This window comes from Botrytis byssoidea, assembly GCF_014898295.1.
Source record: "Botrytis byssoidea strain MUCL 94 chromosome Unknown BBYS_002, whole genome shotgun sequence".
Lineage (NCBI taxonomy): Eukaryota > Fungi > Ascomycota > Leotiomycetes > Helotiales > Sclerotiniaceae > Botrytis > Botrytis byssoidea.
In genome coordinates, this window is record NW_024065843.1 from 1827263 (window position 1) to 1846161 (window position 18899).

The 18899-nt window shown below is 45.1% G+C and overlaps 6 protein-coding genes across 6 annotated transcripts; 4 read left to right on the forward strand and 2 right to left on the reverse strand.

The window, feature by feature from the left end:
* Positions 1-549: 549 nt before the first annotated feature.
* On the forward strand, positions 550-4931 carry EAE97_001313 (uncharacterized protein; the record flags this gene model as incomplete). The annotated part of the gene is made up of 5 exons (XM_038871824.1): positions 550-862; positions 919-1737; positions 1790-2794; positions 2853-3691; positions 3742-4931. The coding sequence occupies exons 1-5, from the start codon at positions 684-686 to the stop codon at positions 4929-4931; spliced, it is 4032 nt and encodes a 1343-aa protein (XP_038737725.1). The 5' UTR covers positions 550-683.
* A 617-nt stretch (positions 4932-5548) lies between these two features.
* Positions 5549-9976, forward strand: EAE97_001314 (uncharacterized protein; the record flags this gene model as incomplete). Its single annotated transcript, XM_038871825.1, has 1 exon — positions 5549-9976. One exon carries the CDS (start codon positions 5549-5551, stop codon positions 9974-9976), a length of 4428 nt encoding a protein of 1475 aa, XP_038737726.1.
* Positions 9977-10945: 969 nt separating this feature from the next.
* EAE97_001315 (uncharacterized protein) lies at positions 10946-12507 on the reverse strand (the record flags this gene model as incomplete). The annotated part of the gene is made up of 6 exons (XM_038871826.1): positions 10946-11400; positions 11461-11995; positions 12046-12103; positions 12202-12247; positions 12304-12395; positions 12446-12507. 6 exons carry the CDS (start codon positions 12505-12507, stop codon positions 10946-10948), a joined length of 1248 nt encoding a protein of 415 aa, XP_038737727.1.
* Positions 12508-14635: 2128 nt separating this feature from the next.
* Positions 14636-15846, reverse strand: EAE97_001316 (uncharacterized protein; the record flags this gene model as incomplete). The annotated part of the gene is made up of 3 exons (XM_038871827.1): positions 14636-15540; positions 15594-15746; positions 15801-15846. The coding sequence occupies 3 exons, from the start codon at positions 15844-15846 to the stop codon at positions 14636-14638; spliced, it is 1104 nt and encodes a 367-aa protein (XP_038737728.1).
* Positions 15847-16112: 266 nt separating this feature from the next.
* On the forward strand, positions 16113-16986 carry EAE97_001317 (uncharacterized protein; the record flags this gene model as incomplete). The annotated part of the gene is made up of 2 exons (XM_038871828.1): positions 16113-16495; positions 16548-16986. 2 exons carry the CDS (start codon positions 16113-16115, stop codon positions 16984-16986), a joined length of 822 nt encoding a protein of 273 aa, XP_038737729.1.
* Positions 16987-17432: 446 nt separating this feature from the next.
* On the forward strand, positions 17433-18812 carry EAE97_001318 (uncharacterized protein; the record flags this gene model as incomplete). Its single annotated transcript, XM_038871829.1, has 5 exons — positions 17433-17736; positions 17938-18034; positions 18089-18155; positions 18208-18681; positions 18750-18812. 5 exons carry the CDS (start codon positions 17433-17435, stop codon positions 18810-18812), a joined length of 1005 nt encoding a protein of 334 aa, XP_038737730.1.
* Between the last annotated feature and the right edge of the window lie 87 nt (positions 18813-18899).

The following is an 18899-nucleotide window of genomic DNA, read 5'->3' on the forward strand; positions in this document are numbered from 1 at the left end:
ACGAGTATAGCCACACATATTCGAAGAGAGTTTTGAACACCGCCACGAAAGTTCAAAAGCCACACCTCGTAGCTCCACCTGCGCACGATGTCCAAAAATTGTCAACCAAATACCCGGATCCTTTTGCTTTCCAGTGCAAGTGCTGATGATATGTTCGCCAACGGTCTACTAGATGAGGCGATGATTGGGTCTACTGGTGGGTTTAGTAGTTTCCAAGTATTAACTCAACATGTGATCCAGAAGTACCTAGGTAGGGAAAGCCTCTGAAAGGCTTGAGCGTCCATAGATGCTCTGGAATTTCATGTATCGAATGCTTGATTCTATCTTGTGATCTAGTACAGACTACAAGTACTTGAGGTAGGCTATACAATGAAGAAGTATTCCTTTCTTCTGTCCATAGGTATTGTATGTGACCAATTCATTGGGATAGACATATTGTGGGGTTCCTTGCTTTTATAACCTTGCCACCTCCTTCGTCATTGCTATTCCGCGGGGTATCTATCACAGCCTCGTCTAGATTGAGAATTAAGCTTCCACATGCATCCATACCACAAGAAAGTATTCTAGAACTATACTCATGACTCCCAGTACCTGATCTTTGCACACACTTGACATCTTTATGATAGCTGTATCACTCCGCATCTCATACTCCACGCTGTTATCAGCGTAGGTAGCTTATCGATATGACCACTGATTCGAATCAACCTGCAGATGGAGATGTACCTTCTGCTCTAATCGCACAAGCTGAAGCTGCAATTTATGGCAATATTGAGGATAACGATCAATCACAACATGAGAGAAGGCACTCCAGGCATCCAGAAGATGCCGCGGGCTCCTCCACGAATGCGCCTCCTTCATCGTCGTTCGTATACATTCATCCTTCGGATCTGAACGTCTACTAATTGCTTGTTTGAACAGTGCACATCGTCCTTCGTACTTAGGCATCCCAGATACAGAGTCTCATTACGAGACAACGGAACCTCCACCTGCATATGGAAACAAGCATAATGAAATAGAACTCAGTCAAGACGGGTTTGATACCCAGGCAAAGGTCTCTGATGATGGTCGAATCAATATAAACATCAACCAGAAAACTCGCAAATTATCCGATCTTCTTATACCCGCCCTCCGAAATCAGCTTTTACTTAACGCACAAGAAGATGCGCATCCCCTCCCTCCAGGATACATACCACCTGCGCTAGGAGGATTACCAGGCCAGACACCTCCACCTCAACTCAATGTTGTCATACATGTTGTTGGTTCTCGAGGAGACGTGCAGCCATTCGTTGCGCTAGGTAAAACATTAAAATCTACCTACGGACATCGTGTTCGTCTAGCAACGCATCCAACGTTTAAAGGTTTCGTGGAGGAAAATGGATTGGAGTTTTTCAGCATTGGTGGTGATCCTTCTGAGTTGATGGCATTCATGGTAAAGAACCCAGGTCTCATGCCAGGTATCGAGTCCCTGAAAAGCGGCGATGTCGGCAAAAGAAGAAAGGGTATGGAAGAGATTGTTCTGGGTTGTTGGAGGTCGTGTATCGAAGCTGGAGATGGATTAGGCCCAGCTCCTAATAAATCCGGATCGCAATTATCGTTGGGCCTCGAATCGGGTATCAATATGGATACTAATCCGTCGGATAGGCCATTCGTTGCGGATGCGATCATTGCTAATCCTCCAAGTTTTGCACATATACATATTGCGGAGAAATTAGGAATACCACTGCACATGATGTTCACGTGCGTATCTCTCCTACATTATGCTAATAGACTTTTGCTTACTTGTACACAGAATGCCATGGTCGCCTACTCAGTCTTTTCCTCATCCTTTAGCGAATATTCAATCCTCTAACGCAGACGTGAACATGACTAACTTCATATCTTATGCACTTGTTGAAATGATGACATGGCAAGGACTTGGAGATGTTATCAATCGATTTAGAGAAAGGGCTCTTGGACTTGATCCTATTAGTTTAATTTGGGCACCTGGAATGTTGAGTCGCCTTCGTGTTCCATACACATATTGCTGGTCGCCTGCACTTATTCCGAAGCCAAAAGATTGGGGAAAGCACATCTCGATATCTGGATTTTATTTTCTCTCTCTGGCGTCTTCCTATACTCCTGAGCCAGATCTTGCGGCTTTTCTTGCAGATGGCCCGCCACCTGTTTACATTGGATTTGGTTCAATTGTGGTTGATGATCCTAATGCGATGACAACGCTCATTTTTGAAGCTGTCAAGAAAACTGGTGTCCGGGCTTTAGTATCTAAGGGATGGGGAGGTCTCGGCGGTGATGCGCTTGACGTACCCGAGGGAGTTTTTATGTTGGGTAACGTGCCTCACGATTGGCTTTTTCAACATGTGTCTTGCGTTGTTCATCATGGAGGTGCTGGAACCACTGCTGCCGGTATTGCTACAGGTAAACCTACCGTTGTCGTGCCATTTTTCGGCGATCAGCCATTCTGGGGTGCAATGACCGCCAGAGCTGGAGCGGGTCCACTACCCATTCCGTACAAGCAACTTACTGCCGATAAACTTGCCGCAGCTATTACTGATGCTCTCAAGCCTGAAACTTTGGCAAAGGCGCAAGAATTAGGGGCTAGGATTAAAGAGGAGAAGGGTACTGAAGAGGGTGGGAAAAGCTTTCATGATCATCTAGATGTTGATAATATGAGATGCTCGTTAGCACCACACAGAGTAGCAGTCTGGAGGGTCAAGCGTACTCAAACAAGGCTTAGTGCTCTGGCCGCGAATGTTCTTGCTAGTGAGAATCTTATCAGTTTTGCGGATTTGAAATTGTAAGTTGTTTTGCATATGCTATTATTCAAACAATGGCTGACAAACTGAAAAAATTAGATATCGTCCAAAAGAATATGAAACTGATGATGGTCCATGGGATCCAATATCTGGAGGGGCAACTGCACTTCTGGGAACTATTGCAAGTCTCAGTATGGGTGTAGCGGATTTCCCTATCGAAATCTTCAGAAAAGTGAAGCGAGAAAAGGAAGCTCATGCTGCTGCTAAAGAGCCATCAAGTGCTTCTGCTACACCGAAGTCTTCCATGCAGGGTCGGTCTCAGGATCATTTACTATTAGACGAAAGATCGCTTAGTTCGGTTGACGCTAGTCTGCTGAAAGCATCAGGTTCGTCAGTGAAAACTTCTTTCGAGAGCAGTCAGCGATCCTCGAATGATATTGATACTCCTTCAACGCCAAGTACCCGGAGTTCAATATCGCACATAGCGAGTCCTGGTATCAAGCATACAAATTCGTTGCGCCAAGTGTTGAAAGATAACATAGAATCCCGTCATTCTGGCAATGATTCAGGTTCCGAGACACCCAAGGAATTTGATCCTTCCAAGTTGACGATTGAAAATGCTGTAGGAGCAGGAAAAGGCATCTCGCGTATAGTTGGTGCGGGGTTGAAGTCACCCATGGATTTCACACTGGGTCTGGCGCGTGGATTTCATAACGCACCTAAATTGTATGGGGATGATACGGTCAGGCCACAAGAAAAGGTGACGGACTTCCAAAGCGGATTGAAGGCAGCTGGAAGGGAATTTGGTTATGGAATGTTTGATGGGATCACTGGTCTTGTTACACAACCTTTACGTGGCGCGGAGAAGGAAGGTGCTGCTGGACTCATCAAAGGTATCGGAAAAGGTATTGCAGGAGTGGTTCTCAAGCCGGGAGCTGGTAAGTCGGAATTTGCCAAATCATCCCATGCAATTGCTAATATTATTAAGCTATATGGGGACTTCCTGGTTACACATTCATGGGTATTCATAAAGAAGTGAGAAAACTTTTCGGCTCAAGCGTACTCAATTATATCATCGCAGCTAGAACAGCTCAAGGTTTCGAAGATGCTCAGAAATGTAGCAGAGAAGAACGTCTGGATATCATTCAGCGTTGGACGGAGCATAAACGGGAATACCAAAATGCCAAGCAGAAAATTCAAGATAAAGGTCCTGATGGTCAAGGCACTGGACACCTTTCACCAAAAGGCTTTTTACAGACACGACATCTCACTTTTGATGAAAGGAAGAAACTACACGAGGAGCGAAAAGCCAAGCGTGAAGAAGAAAGCAGGCAAGGAGGTCATGGTCTACGTTCACATTGCCCGATTGGACTTTGTCGAAGAACAACAGCTCATACTCACTCATCTGATGAGATTCGAGATTCTCCAGCCATTACTGTGAATCCACCAACCAGAAATACTAGTAGTGTTCAATCTGACTTTGAGGAGGCAATTCAAGCGTCAGTAGCCGCTACTTCACGTGGTAATATAGAAGAAGATCTTGTGATTGAGCGGGCTATAAGAGCTAGTGTTGCGGAACTACAAGGTGGTCAGAGAGCAGGGTTGAGCGATCAGGAGGTCATGGATCGTGCGATTAGAGCTAGTGTTGTGGCTAGTCAGGAGCAGGGTAGTAGGGGTGATAGAGAGGAGGATGATAGAGAACATGATGAGCAGCTTGCGAGGGCGATTCAGGAAAGTTTGAGGGGATATACGATTGATGGGGCGAGGGAGAGGGTTGGGGGTAGGGACGATAATAAAGGGGCGAGTAGAAGTGGAAGTGGAGGTGGATCTATAGAAATGAGAATTGAGGAGAGTGAAGATGATGAGGATTTAAAGAGGGTACTGAGGGAATCGAGAGAAGAGCATGAGAAATCTGTCGCTTCTAAAGGAAAAGAAACTGAGAAGAGTGGAGGAGCTGGTGGTATGACGGAAGAAGAAATCGTATTGGAATATATCAAGAGACAGAGTTTACAAGAGGAAGAACATAGGAAGGAACGAGAGGAAAAAGAGAGGAAAGAAGCCGAGAAAGCGGTGGAGGAGAAGAAGAAAAGAGAGGTAGAGAATAGTATAGCGGATGAGGAGGCGTTGAAGCAGGCTATTGAGGAAAGTTTGAGGGGGGCAGGTGGGTCTTCAGGATAAAGAAGGGGAGGGAGAGTATGGATGGGGATATTTAGGTTGGTTAAGAGTGAGATAGAGAGTTCACTTGATTGTATTTGGTGCTGGTAGATGGTCTATTGGTTATAGTCCATCTGTATACATTTAGACCATCATAAGAGTTGGGCAAGAAGAATCTCTTGGAAGTGCAGAATAGGTATGTCAAGATGATCTGTTTTATTGTGTCTCATACTACTCTACTGACAACCTTGTTCAAAGAAAGTTCTTCTCTTGTCTGATTTGTTTGCTCAAATAGTAATGGCCTAGTAGACTTCAAGACCTAGTCTGTAAAACATATAATGATGATCGAACAACGCCTTTATCCAAGTTGGATGAAGTGTGAATATCTCAACTGAAGATTAGACAAGACTCAAAATGTATTTCTTTCAGCTTTAGACTTTAGACAGTTCTCGAGACAGTATGAGATGATAGTCTTCCATTGGACTCTCGAAACGAGTTCCCACTAATATCAAATTAAAAGAATCATTGTTCCCTATGTAATTTCTCCAAACTCGCATAAACAAACATGTCTTTCTTCGAGCCAGCTCATCCTCGCAACCTAACCTCGTCGTCGTCTCAGATTTCACCACCCACAAAAAACCATGGCTTCAAAGAGCGCTCCATGCAAACCCCGCAAGAAGGCACCGCCTCTCTCCTTCTCGACCGCACATATCGGTACCTCTCGATCTCAAGCTTTGGCGGCCGTCTCGTTGACTTCGCCGTCCCAATTGGTTCTGGGTTATTCGGCCGGTCGGTTGATTCGCACGCCGACAGTTACTTCTTCTTGCGATATTGTAGATCGAATGTCGCCGAGGTCGCCTACGCCGCGTCCTAGGATTGCTTCGGAGATTGCTTCGACGATTGCTTCTACGATTGCATCGCCTCAGTCGCGGGCAAGAGTGAATCAGACTTATCGCGCTTTGGGAAATAAAGCTGATTTATCTCACTTTGCAAGTTCACATTCACATTCACATTCACCGTTTGCGAATACAAAAAGTTCATTTGGGGTTCTTCTAAAGAAGCAAACGGCGCATGCTGGGGAAATACCAGTTGCAAAGATGGCGACTTTAAATGTTGGTAACGGCAATGCGCTTGCTGCTAACTTGATGGGAGAAGCTTCGACTTTGCCAGCGACAAATATGGCTACTGTTGCTTCGATACCACAAGTAATCTCGAACTCGAATGCAAAAGATCTCGGCCGCGACAAAATTCTCAACCTTTCTCGCAACGAGGGTAATAAAGAGACACATCCAGCATCACCTGGCGAAACACCAGTAGCTCCCGCACAAGAGCCATTACTCACAACCAATTCCGAATTTCCCACCAACACCGATGCCAACAAACAGCAGTGGAAAGCCGCAGTCAAAGCGAACAATCCCCCTCGCAACCCCTTCAACTTAAGTATCCCACCCCAAGTCCATCGACGCACTGCGAGCCACTGTGATCAGGAAATCCCATCGAACAACACTCATAGCGGAATCGCGCTCTCAAATGCTTATACCCAAATGGTCGAAAGTGTCGAGAAAGCCAACGGAACTCAAGCGAATGCAAATATTCACCCACCTACCATGACGCCGTGTAGAAATCCCTTTTCTGGACCTTCGGGCGTGGCGGCCTTGGATGCGGCGCCGGATTTCGAAGGCAATTTTGCGGAGATGATGGCGACGTTGGAGAATGCGAAACCGGGAGATTTGATGTGTGGCGTGGGTGGGAGTGCTCTGCTTGCGCGGGCTTCCTCGGAGGCGGTGGGGCCGATAATGAGACGGGGTTTTGAGGGTGTGGTGAAGAAGGATGGGGTGGGGATGCAAGCGGTGGGTCATACTGCTGTGCAAGATAATATGGTGGGTGATGGAAGTCGAGATGGGCGAATGCTGGTGGAAGGGAAGGGTAATAGAATGGATGGTTCTGAGGTGGTTCAATTGAGATCGCCTTTTCAGACTTCGATGCAGATGCAACCTATGAATCATCCTACCGCACAAAAAACTACGATGAACGCTGGAAGTCAAGCTTGTAGGACATCGTCGGTAGTACAAGTCAAGACACCAGATCGTTCTTCGATATTCCAGATGAGATCGCCTTTTCAGACTTCGGTGCAACCTTTGACTCACTCTACGACTCAGCATCATACTACGAACAATGGGAATCTGTTCGATGGAACATCACTTCCAACAGGCCAACAGATTCGGACTGACCCTTTACTCCGATCTGACTTTCCAAATACTACGCAAATGCATCAATCTAGTGGCCAGGGAGATGAGATGAATAATGGTGGATATAATAGTGGTGTTCAAGATGATAATGCGTCATCTTCAGATATTATTGGGGATTTCGCTCGAGAATATGGTTCTGCGAATCACAATGCGTGGTTGACGGCGGATATGAATGAGTCTTCGATTCAAGAGAATCCAGCAGCAAGTATGATCGGAGCCTCGCCTTCAACTCACGCGAATAGAAGAGTGGATATGGATGGATCGTCAACTCAAGCACCTTTGCCTAATGTTGTTAGTCGTCCAATGGATGGAATTTTGCTTACTGGTAGCAATCATGGAAATCTGTCAAGTGTATCTGGTGGTTATAATATGAATTGTGCGCCAAATACCTCGAGTCAAGTAATGAGTGGTGCTCTTGCGTCTGGACTTCAGTCAGATACGTATACTTATCAACAATCCTCTCCTCAACAGGTTATACGTCAAAGAAGTGCTACTCCCGTACATGGACACACTCCTCATAACTCAATGGGATCGGGATTCGGTCATGTGGGCCCACAAGTACTAAACTCCCCCAATCGTCCTGTTCATTCGGCCCTCGACTTACGCAGATCCGCTACACCTACTCAGTCAGGTATCAATTATTCTAATGCAGGCTCACCAGCAGCAGTGAATGCAATCGCTAGATCGACAACACTGGCCGCTCCCGAAATTTCTTTCGATGATACCGCTCCAAACCCTTTGCATCCAGCCAGCTTTCATCTAGATACGCCTATTTTCTCAACTCGCAATGCTTTGCACCCGCCTAGTTTTCATCAACCTACGCCTCGTGCTCCATGGCCAACATCGCGTGTTCCGATCCCTCCCAACCCTGCCGTATCGGGCAATACACCGGGTTATTTCGAGCCGACTCCAATCTCCAATTCTCAGGAAAATGCGAATGCGAATGCGAATACAAATTTGATGAACTTGAATAGAGATATGCTTATGCAATTCAACCCTGCTTTTCAACAACATCAGTTTATGCTGAACCAAAAAAGTCAGAATAATCTACAATCGCCGCAACAACCTCATCATCCCATGGAGTTGGATCAATTCGAAGCCATGATGAATCAAGCCGCCATGGAGAACGAAGCAAATGAGCGTGGGGATCAAGAAAATATACAAGGATATACTCCACCCATCTCACCACCCGTTTCTATTCTGAGCAACTTGCTCCGTCAACGTGTCAGTCGATTTGAAAACTTTCAGCCTCTGACGCAGGATACCGTCGAAACATCACGTCTATGTCAAGTTGCGGCGGTGATTAATTCTTCGCTTCAGGCATATAATCTCAATAGCCCCATGCCTTTTGATGGAAAACCAGCTCCTCGACTTCCGAATTATCTCACTCCAGATCTTCGTTCAGAGAAGATCGTTGATTTAGATGATCGTCCATTAGCTCTAAACAAGTTAACGGTAGGAGAAAACTACGAATGTGATTTCTGTACCGGAACACCAAATCTCGGTGGAATCGATCGGTACAATCATAACTTCATCGAGATCTGGGGTCCAGCCGGTCGAGAATGGTGCGCTGAGTGCAAGAGAACCGGAAAACACATACTCGCTACCACTCTCCCCGAGAAGCACGACCACAACAAGAAAGGCAAGCGACCCGCCCAAGAACCCGCAGGAGGCGGTCCCGCGCCCAAAAAACCCGTTCGTTCATCATCTGTTTCTTCGGCTAAGACGACCCGCTCGGCGACTGCTGCGACAGCTAGTTATGATCGCTATGCGCCTTTGTTGGAAGAATCCAACGTCTTTGGCGATCCTCTTGAGATCCGCTCGCCAATCGATAATATGTTGATTAACCCCTTCATGCACAATCTCACCTGTCGCGGGGCCGCGTATCGACAGCTCGATCTGGACAAGACCAAAATCTGTCTCGCGTGTAAATTGAGGAAGGGGGAGGTTGTGAAGCATGGGTGTCATGCGGAGTTTACGCATATTGTGGCGGTGAATGTGGATGCGCAGGGACAGGTTGGAGAGGCTGGTTTGGGAGTGGGAACTGCGGAGGAGTGTTGGGGTGGGTTGAGATTCGATGTGGGAAGGGATTTGAGTGAGGGGAATATGACGCTTGAGGAGATTAATTCGATTGTTAATGTTGGGTTGAGTGCGGGTGGTGTGCAAGTAGGTAATGGGGGGATGAATGCTGGAGGTACAAATCCAAGTGTTATACAACCGCCCAGTGCTCAAACAAACAGCACGAACTCTCGCCGAAATTCTCTCGTCAACACACACACAGAACCCCGCCTGAGCAGCAACACAGATTTCGACCTGGACCCCGATCTGTACTGCGACATGAACTCCATCCTCAACAGCTCGATGGAATCCATGTTCGGCAACGACGATTTCTCCTGGGGCAAATCCGGCTGGCTCAGCAGCCACGTTACCTCGACCTCCAACTCCGCCGTGTTGCTTCCTACTCCCACCACTCCCTCTTCCATCGCCACGCCCTATCCCCGCGACGAAACGCACGATCACCACACCCACATGAACCGTCTCCCGCACCGACCCATCTCCAAATCCTGCATGATATGTCCGGCGCCCTCTATCTTTCTCTGCGACGGCTGTCCCTTGACGCTCTGCGAAAAATGCAGATATCGTCTGCGAGACGCACGGGGCTGGTTGAATAATCTGATCTATAGTAATGGGGTGAATCATAATCGGAACGATGCGTTTTTGCTCAGGAGTGATGATGGTGGGTATCATGATTATGGAATGTTTTGGCCCGTGCCGCCGCATGTGAATGGGAAGGGGGTGTTTGGAGATGGGGGATGTTGAGGTGGGTGTGGAGGGGGATGGTGGGGTGATGAGATCTTTTGGGGGGAGCAGTTGGGAGGGAATTGGATGGTGGGAATTTTTCCATTATTCAATCGAAGGGGACCTCTTCCATCGCCCCCCTTCTCGAAACTTCGCTTCCAATCCCTTTCATATCCTTAGATGCCCAACACAATCAGGACAATAATCTCCAACCCCAAAGCAAAAAACCTAAGAACCTCAACGCATTCCGCTTCTCCCTCCCTCTCCTTCCTACCCCCTTTCCAATACATCACTTCCTCGCTTCTTCGCTTTACCCATGACAAATCACTCACCACTTCTTTATTTATTTCAAATCCTGTACTTCTTATTATCTCTCTCTTACGAAACAACGAAATTACGTACGCACCTTGCGATGTGATTACGAAACTTCAATCGGAGAGGGGATTCCACAAACTGGATACGAATCACGATTCACGACGAATTCTTCCTTTCTTGCTTGTTTTCTTTGATACATATGGAAGGTCGCTTTTTGCAGACACATCAGTTTCAAAAAAAAAACACAAACCAGCGATCTGGAACTGGACTTAAGGAGAGTCAGAAAAATGAATATCAGGCATGACGTACATGAATGAACAGCTGAGAAGATATTCTTCGATATGAAATGGGAGGAGGACATGTACGATACATGAAGCTTTTTTTCTTCTTTTAACGATGTTTTGTTTCACTGCACTGCTCTGCTAAGTAACACCATTCGATATTTCGGATGGCTTCGTAGTTAGGCAAATAATGGATGAATAGATAAATAAATGAATGAATGAATTAACAAAATAAATAAAAATAAACCATCTCCCCTTGTATATCATAACTGTACAGACTTTTGTTTATCGCCAAGTCTCTGGGTATATGTACTTAAATTACAATTTCCTCTCATCCTCTGCAACCTCCCCCTTCCCCGTCTCAAACCACACACTCCCCCCCAAAGTCAAATTCCTACGAACAAATCGCAGCCGGAGTACCCGCCCTCAAATCCGGGAAAATTCCATACTCCACCAACTTTGCCGCATCCCACTCATGCGCACCCTCGGTCTTGAAGTTCCAGAAAATCCATCCATTCGCCTTCGTCTCATAACTCGCCAACTGCGCGCTCAAATAATTCTTCATATCCGTTTTGAACGCGTCGCTCCACTTCGTAATATCCGATTTGTCCTCGCAGGAACCGACATGTGAGGAACCGGGATATGTGCCGTCGTAGCGGGAGCCGACGCCGTAGCCGTTGAGCGCAAAGGCGCAATCGGTCATGGCGGCGGTGAATTCACCTACAACGACCCATTTGTCGGCGCCTGTGTAGGCGCCGGCGTTGCTGCAGACGTAGTTGATGTGTTCGTCGGCGGACATGGCGACGAGGGAGTCGCTGAAAACTTGGTATTCATGGTGGTCGACGACGACTGGGGGGTGTTAGTATTCTGTGTATGAGTGTGTGTAATTGAAAGGGAGATTAGACATACCTCCATAAGCACTGTTGTCATTTGAAGACAGGATGTTGTTCCAGTTACTTGGTGCCAAGAACGCATCATGGATTACCACAATACTATCGGAAACAGCGCGGACTTGTCCATATCCATCTCTGTAAAATTGTTCCAATACATCGAAATTGACATCCCAGTTTGCCGGTTCGTTGAGTAACTCAATACCAACTACTACATCTTGATACTCTTTCTGAGCATATTTTTCGGTAATAGTGTTTAGAACAGAAAGAGTTTTTGCAACCGAATCACCCTGTCCAAACGCCGGCGACGAAGTCTTGTGTCCAGAGTTATCGAATCCGTTTTGAGAAAGAGGAGCTCCGTGCAGGTCGATCCAAACTTTTAGACCGGCGCCACGAGCCCAGTCGATGGCGGCATCCATGTATGGGGCTGCACCTTGAGTATAAGGTTCATTTTCAGAGAGTTCGTATGCCCAGTATCCTATTGGGATGCGGACTGTGTTGAAGCCAGCGTTGGCTATGTTTTGAAAATCGTCGGCAGTACACCATGAATCCCACTGGTTTGACGTAAGAGGTGTGATCTGAGATCGTGAGCAGTGAAACTTACATGAGGTTTGAGGATCGCTAGAGCTGCATCTGTGCCGAGTTTCTGTGTCAATGTGTACCTGAACTACTTGTTAGGTGTCTCTGTCAAGTCATGAAATAAAGTGATACTTGATACTTGAATATCAAAGCAATAGAGAGAAGAAAGAGATGAACTTACTCATCGACTATTCCCAAGGATTGATCAACTGCTTGAAAGATCGACGCTGTTCGAATGTCAATATCATCTACCACAAATCAACATCAATCAGCAGTTACTCACGTGTAATCCATGGTTCAAGTACAAGCCAACCACCTATGTTAACTCCTCTAACGGGTGTTGACCCGTATGCAAAATCAACTCCTCTTTGGTAACTGCAATAATGTTAGTGAGAGGCGATAAAAGCTGAAGTGTGAAGGCTTACATTGGTTTCGAAGCTACCAAGGTAGCCGCGAGCAGGGTACCAACGGTATTTGTAAAGTACATTATGTATATGTATAAAGCAGAATGTTTATTTGATATTCATCAAGGGAACGTGAAGTGGATTTTCCTGAAACCGCGAAGGAAAGACGAAGATATATAAGTCTGGGAATAAGGGAAGGAAATGACTCTCCAATAGACTCTTCAATAGTATGTGGCCAACAAGAAATGATATTGAGATGAATCAGATGAACTTTTCGACTACCGCACCTGTCCACTCTCCCCGCAGATTAACACTTAATTGCCGTATTGGGGGTAGTGTTTAAAAGCTACCGAAGCTCATGACAAGTTTGCAGTTCAAAAGAAAACAGGAAGTGAAAATCCTATCCTTTTTCATTGAATCAAGGCAAATGAGAGAGTCGTGACCATATGGCCGATCATATAGACTTCGAGTCCCTGAGCCGTTTGTCATGTTGGCGAGGATAATAGCTCGGCCATTCGAAACAATGATGCTGGATAAATAGGTTACCCCGGTGTACTATGTTGTTTGTGGTGGCCAAGATCCATCATCTTGCATGAGGTTTTTGAAAGTTGTACAGTATATATGAGCCTGACCCGGATTCAAAGTCTCCGAGCAAGGAAGATTATGTTGTGGAGCTGGGGGATCTGCATTTCGCGTAGGGGTGTATGGGGCCGAGCGAGTGGTAAATGGTCAGGGGATCGGAGCAACGGACCAGTAATAATATACACCATAACATTTATTACTGACAAGGATAATGATTTGTTGTTGGTCAAGGCTGGTGGGAACTCATCGCCAAGGGCCCTGCAGCTGAGGTTTCGAGAAAAGAGTCAGGGGGAGCACGACACCAAAGGACTTTTTTAGTGATATCATGATTCATTAATACCGGTAGAGAGACTGACCAGTGACAACTGTACTGCAGCATCACTTACTCCTCGGTACAAAGCGAACCAGCCATTCTGATCATCACTGCCATGCCAACTCAAAGATGTATGATCTTACATAATTGCTAGCGGTGACTTTACCGTTGGCTGCACATGCCACATAAGTGCATGCATAACAATAGAGACTTTTTGCTTTGCTCTGGAACCGTCTCACCACGTATAGGACGACATTCCACTTTTCATTTTCCCCCGATGTTCACGTTTTGATCTAATCCAACTCGATTTCTAATTTTAAGAAATAAAAATTAAAAAAACAAAAAGTCTCAATCTCTATGAAAGACGACTACACTAGTGATCCAAAAGAGGTCAAGAAGGTGCGAAAGTGACACCCTCACGGGTGATCACTGATGAGAAAGTCAAAAGAAAAAGTCTATCTAATGCACAAAATACGCACGCTCGAGGCACGTTCTTGACAAACTTTCTGAAGCCGAGGGTCAAAGCTACCTACGTAAGGAATGATGTTGTCGTCGAAGCTCAAATTTATGGGGTTGGTATTATCACTAAAATATAAAGTGGCTTGCTTGCATGGTGGCTGAGCAGTATTTCGGTCGATTGAAAGGGGCTTCACAAAGACAACCGGCAGGTAACAAGGTTAATGAACGCAATGTAACCTATCCAGCAACTCTTTCTTTTTATCGATTTCTAATTTGAAAGATCGGGCTCCTGTTAAAGAGAGAATTGGGGTCAATTTGAGGCGTTGACATATAACAAAGAATATTGCTAATGGTGGGTGTGGTGGGGCCTCTTGATGGTGCGACAGGCCACTACCATTAAGCACCGGACGAACTTTAGTAGAAACGACGATTCCAGGAACTAGGCACCAGAAAAGTTTGGTTCTGGATTGTTCGACAAGTTAAAGAAATACGCCAAAAACCAATCAGCTCCCGGGACGCACCTTGAGATACGAGGAATAATTTAGGGTTATTGCCACCAGAATGAAATTAAGATCCCAGTCTTGGAACGTCTTTCCAATGCCTTTGTACCCGCTGTCCATCCTTGGATTTAATTGTTATTTTCACTTGGTCAGAAGATTTTCAATCCGATACAACAAAATGGGGGGCAAATGGGAGCCTTTTGGGCTGAGATACTGGGAGTTATGCGCTTCGCCACTTCGATATTTTCCCCAATACCCCCTCGCTAAACGATTGAGCATAACGATATTTTTTTTTAGATGAAAGCAAATTGTATTGGGTATTCCGTATGAAATTGTGAATGATCTGCTCGAATAACCTCACTTTGTTGTATTTTTCTCAACTACTCCTCTCGCGAACTCCCCAAAAGTAATACCCATCTCTGAGTCTACTATCTCGTCCAAATTTGGTTGAGTAAAGACGGCAATAGTATTTCTTGCAATTCTTCCTCCTTCGTTTTCACCATCTGCAATGCCTGGTCGTACACCTCTCACATAGTGAGGAACTGCCTTGAATTTACCTTTAGTAATTCTTTCGAGGGCCTCTCCCGTTTGGAAAGCGATACAGTCTTTGGGAATCTTAACTTGAACAGTCTCGCCACTTCGAGACTGAATGTAAAGCCCTGCAGTTGGATCCGGAGACGCAGGGAGCTCTTTAAGAGGGCTAAGGGTAGTTGGACGATATGAGTAGGATACTGGAATCACGGGTGGATTTCGAGTCTCGTTGATGAACATAGCCGATGTGAGTCCAGTTAAACAGCCATGGTCCAGATGTGTTGCACACCAATCATCGTCTAGGGCATCAGAAGAGTCCTTGGCTTCTGCTGGGAAGTAATGTAGCAATCTTGCTTTAGTTGTTGTTGAAGTTTTTACAACGTGCTCAAGGTACCCAGGTTTGTAGTCTGGAATTTCCTTCTCTGCATATCTATCACAAGCCCGGGCGACCAGAACTCCGGTGTCAATAATAATTCGACACAATCTCTCAAAGGTGTTCTTGAAACCAGGCAATACGTTTTCCCCAGGCCACAAATTTGGACTGAGATATTCGGGAAAGTTTTCAGGTGAAAAGTCAGGAGTAGGAATCGCACATGCTAAAGATGGGTCGACGTAAAAGGCACAATTCGCATAGTATGATCCTTTGAGTGTGTCCACTTGGCCATTTTTTAGAGTTTCTTTACCACGAGACCAGCCAGTAAGATATTTTGCAGCCGCGTTTTCGATTTTCTCTGCTGGACATCAGACCTTTTCCATTGCCTCAAAATGTAATTATGATACTGACCTAGTCTGGCTTCGGGCAAGTTTCCAAGATAAGACGAATATGAGAGTAGACTATGTCTTAACTCTACAAATGGCTCCGGAACATCTTTGACAAGAATAATACCTAAAGACTCGGGGCCAAAAGCCTCTTCTAATGTTGATAAAGAAACATTGCCTGTGACATCAAATTAGCTGAGGCAGGACAAATTTGCATCACGTTGAGACATACCACTTTGTAAATCTTTTAGACTTACTGTCACCGGGGAAGGCGCCATATTTATTAGGATAATCACAAACGTAGCTTTGAAATATTCAAAGTTTGGAAGAAAACTTGAAAGTGGATGGGCTTGAAGTTTTATTATCTAAGGCGCTGCCGTACAGTTAGAATAGGCAGGAGGGGAACTGTTATGATTACGTGCCGATAATTAACCGACCTCGGCAGCGCCCGATTATCGCGAACCTCCGTCATTTGCTTGTTTCCAAACACACGGGTAAGCAGCTCTTCATTTGTAAGTGAATACCAGATATCAACACAAGAACTATGGTCAAACCATTGTCCTTCAAAGGTGATAAGAAAACGAAGAAAAGAAAGCGCGTTGATACTGCTGAGAAGTTTGGAGATTCAGAAGCGTCAACCTCCCAAGCAATTGCGAAGCCCCAGGAAGAAGACGCCGCGCCAGATGATGATACCTGGGTGACGGCAGAAGCTGCAGCTGATGTAGTTGGGCCGGTTGTATTCGTTTTACCTTCAGATTCACCATCATGTATAGCCTGCGATACAAATGGAAAGGTATTTGCAAGTGCGCTGGAGAATATGATCGAGAACAATCCTACCACTGCCGAACCTCACGATGTAAGACAAGTATGGGTTGCCAACAAGGTAGCAGGTACGGAGACTTATAGTTTCAAGGGCCATCACGGAAAGTATGTATAGCAATTCCTCTGCTGTAAATTAGCAATGCTGATCAATCTTCAGGTATTTGAGTTGCGACAAATTCGGAATTCTATCAGCCAATACCGAAGCTGTGTCGCCCTTGGAATCTTTCTTGTCGATCCCAACAGCCGATACTCCAGGTACATTTCAGATACAAACACTGCGAGATACGTTCTTGACAATAAAGCCACTTGCATCCGCAAAGGAGAATGCTCTACCAGAGATCCGAGGAGATGCGGATTCAATCAATTTCAATACTACTTTACGAATTAGAATGCAAGCAAGATTCAAACCAAAGCTGAAGGCTTCCAAAGAAGAAAGAGCCAGTCAGAAAATAAGCAGGAAGGAATTAGAAGATGCAGTTGGCCGAAGACTGGATGATGATGAGGTACGGAAACTCAAGAGAGCAAGGAAAGAAGGCGATTACCATGAGGCATTACTTTTGATCAAGGTAAAGAACAACCACGATAAGTACAGCTGAGAAATTATCAACAAGCAGAGTTTGTAAATGAAGTCAATGGACAAATTTACGGAAGGAGATACAATAACTGACAACGGTCGATACTTTTGATTTGACCAACTAGAAAATAAGACTAAGATGCGCCACTGTAGCAAATCTACGATAAGATTTTGGAATTCGAGAAGCGGAACGAGGTAGCAATATGATAGTTGGGAAATCTCGACCATAATATCAAAACTCGATAGATCACGTGATAATAATAAATCAATATCAAATTTCTTCCCTTGGCTGTGAAAACATCGAATCGCATTTCGAAATTGTAGATTATAAAGACTGTTAGTTTTGGAACGAAAATTCCTGAGTATCCAAATTGAGTTCTATTCGCCGGCGAGGGCTGAATTTTTTTCCTCAAAAAGTTTCTCTCCCAAGCACAACTAAAAAAAGATTACATTGTTAAGTGCTTCACAATGTACAGATTCTTCGCCTCAGATATTTTCGAAGTCAAGGGTGCAGAGCCAATATATATCTATGATATTGTGCCAGTCGCAGCTGGACTTGCATCCATTTCATCGGACGATTGCTTGCGATTGCTAGATCCAACGGCTTTAAACGGACAACCACTGAATACTATTAAGAAAGTCAATTCTGATGTTACATGTCTGAAGACTATCGGAAATGGCGATAGTTCTATTGTCGTCACCGCTGGAAGAGATGGAAAAGTGTGTCTGATTGACCCAAGGACTGCTGGAAAGGTCGGAGAGGTTCAGAGTGGTGAGATCATTTCTCTTAAGGTTTCTTTTACGTGGCTGGGTGTAAGGAATGATCTTCTCGAGTGAGATGGTAGAATTTGACTTGGTACCTAATGGGGATCGTGAATGTTACGAACAGTTCTCTACACTATACGTACTTCGGGCAGCTTTATTGTTCGCAGAAGGCCAAATATTCATGGAAAATATTCTGACGATCAAATAGACCAAGGCGCTCCAATTCTGTCTTTAGCATGCTCAAATACAAACGGCATCGCTGCTGGAACAGAATTAACAAATCACCAAGCAACTGTTTCAATTTGGTAGGCATTTCCTGCTTTCACTACACAGAATGTTCATTAGACTAACAGAAGTAGGGACGCAAGATCTTTAGCTGCACCAATCGTACAGTACGTGGAAAGTCACAGTGACGATGTTACAGAAGTTTGTTACATTCACACCAAATTGTGAGTATATTTGCTGATTTTTCCTCCAGCTACAATTCCATCCGACTCAACAATCACTTCTATTATCTGGTTCAACGGATGGTCTTGTCAATATATATAATATCACCATCTCAGAGGAGGAAGAAGCCCTCCATCAGACAATCAACCATGGTCATTCAATACATCACGCCAACTTCCTGAGCGGTACCAATATCTTTGCTCTTTCACATGATGAGAAATTCTCCATGTACGAACTAGTAACAAACCCAGAAGAAGGGGTTGAAGAGCCGGCTCCAGTGGTATATGGTGATATGAGAGAAAACCTTGGAGGCGAGTATGTAGCAAACGTTCTGTGCAGACCAGATGGAGGAGCTGTTTTGGGGATCGGACGTCATAGCAAGAACGACTTCGATTTGATTCAATTGAAAAAGGGAAAGCCTTGGGTATTTGCTCCTGAGACCAAGGTTACACTTGATGGCGCTCATGGATCAGAGATTGTCAGATCGTTTTGCTTCCTTGATTCGGTATGTTCTCCTCTCATAGTCTTCAGACCGTGTGGTCTGTATACAAGCTGACAATTTCCGATTTGTAGCATAGGGCAGTATTGACTGCTGGTGAAGATGGACAAATCAAGTCATGGAGGGGTGAGAACTGATATCCGGAAATATAGCAACTGCAAGGCACCGGCATTCATAAGTTAAAAAAAGTAAAAACATATTTGTATATTGATCTTAATATTGTC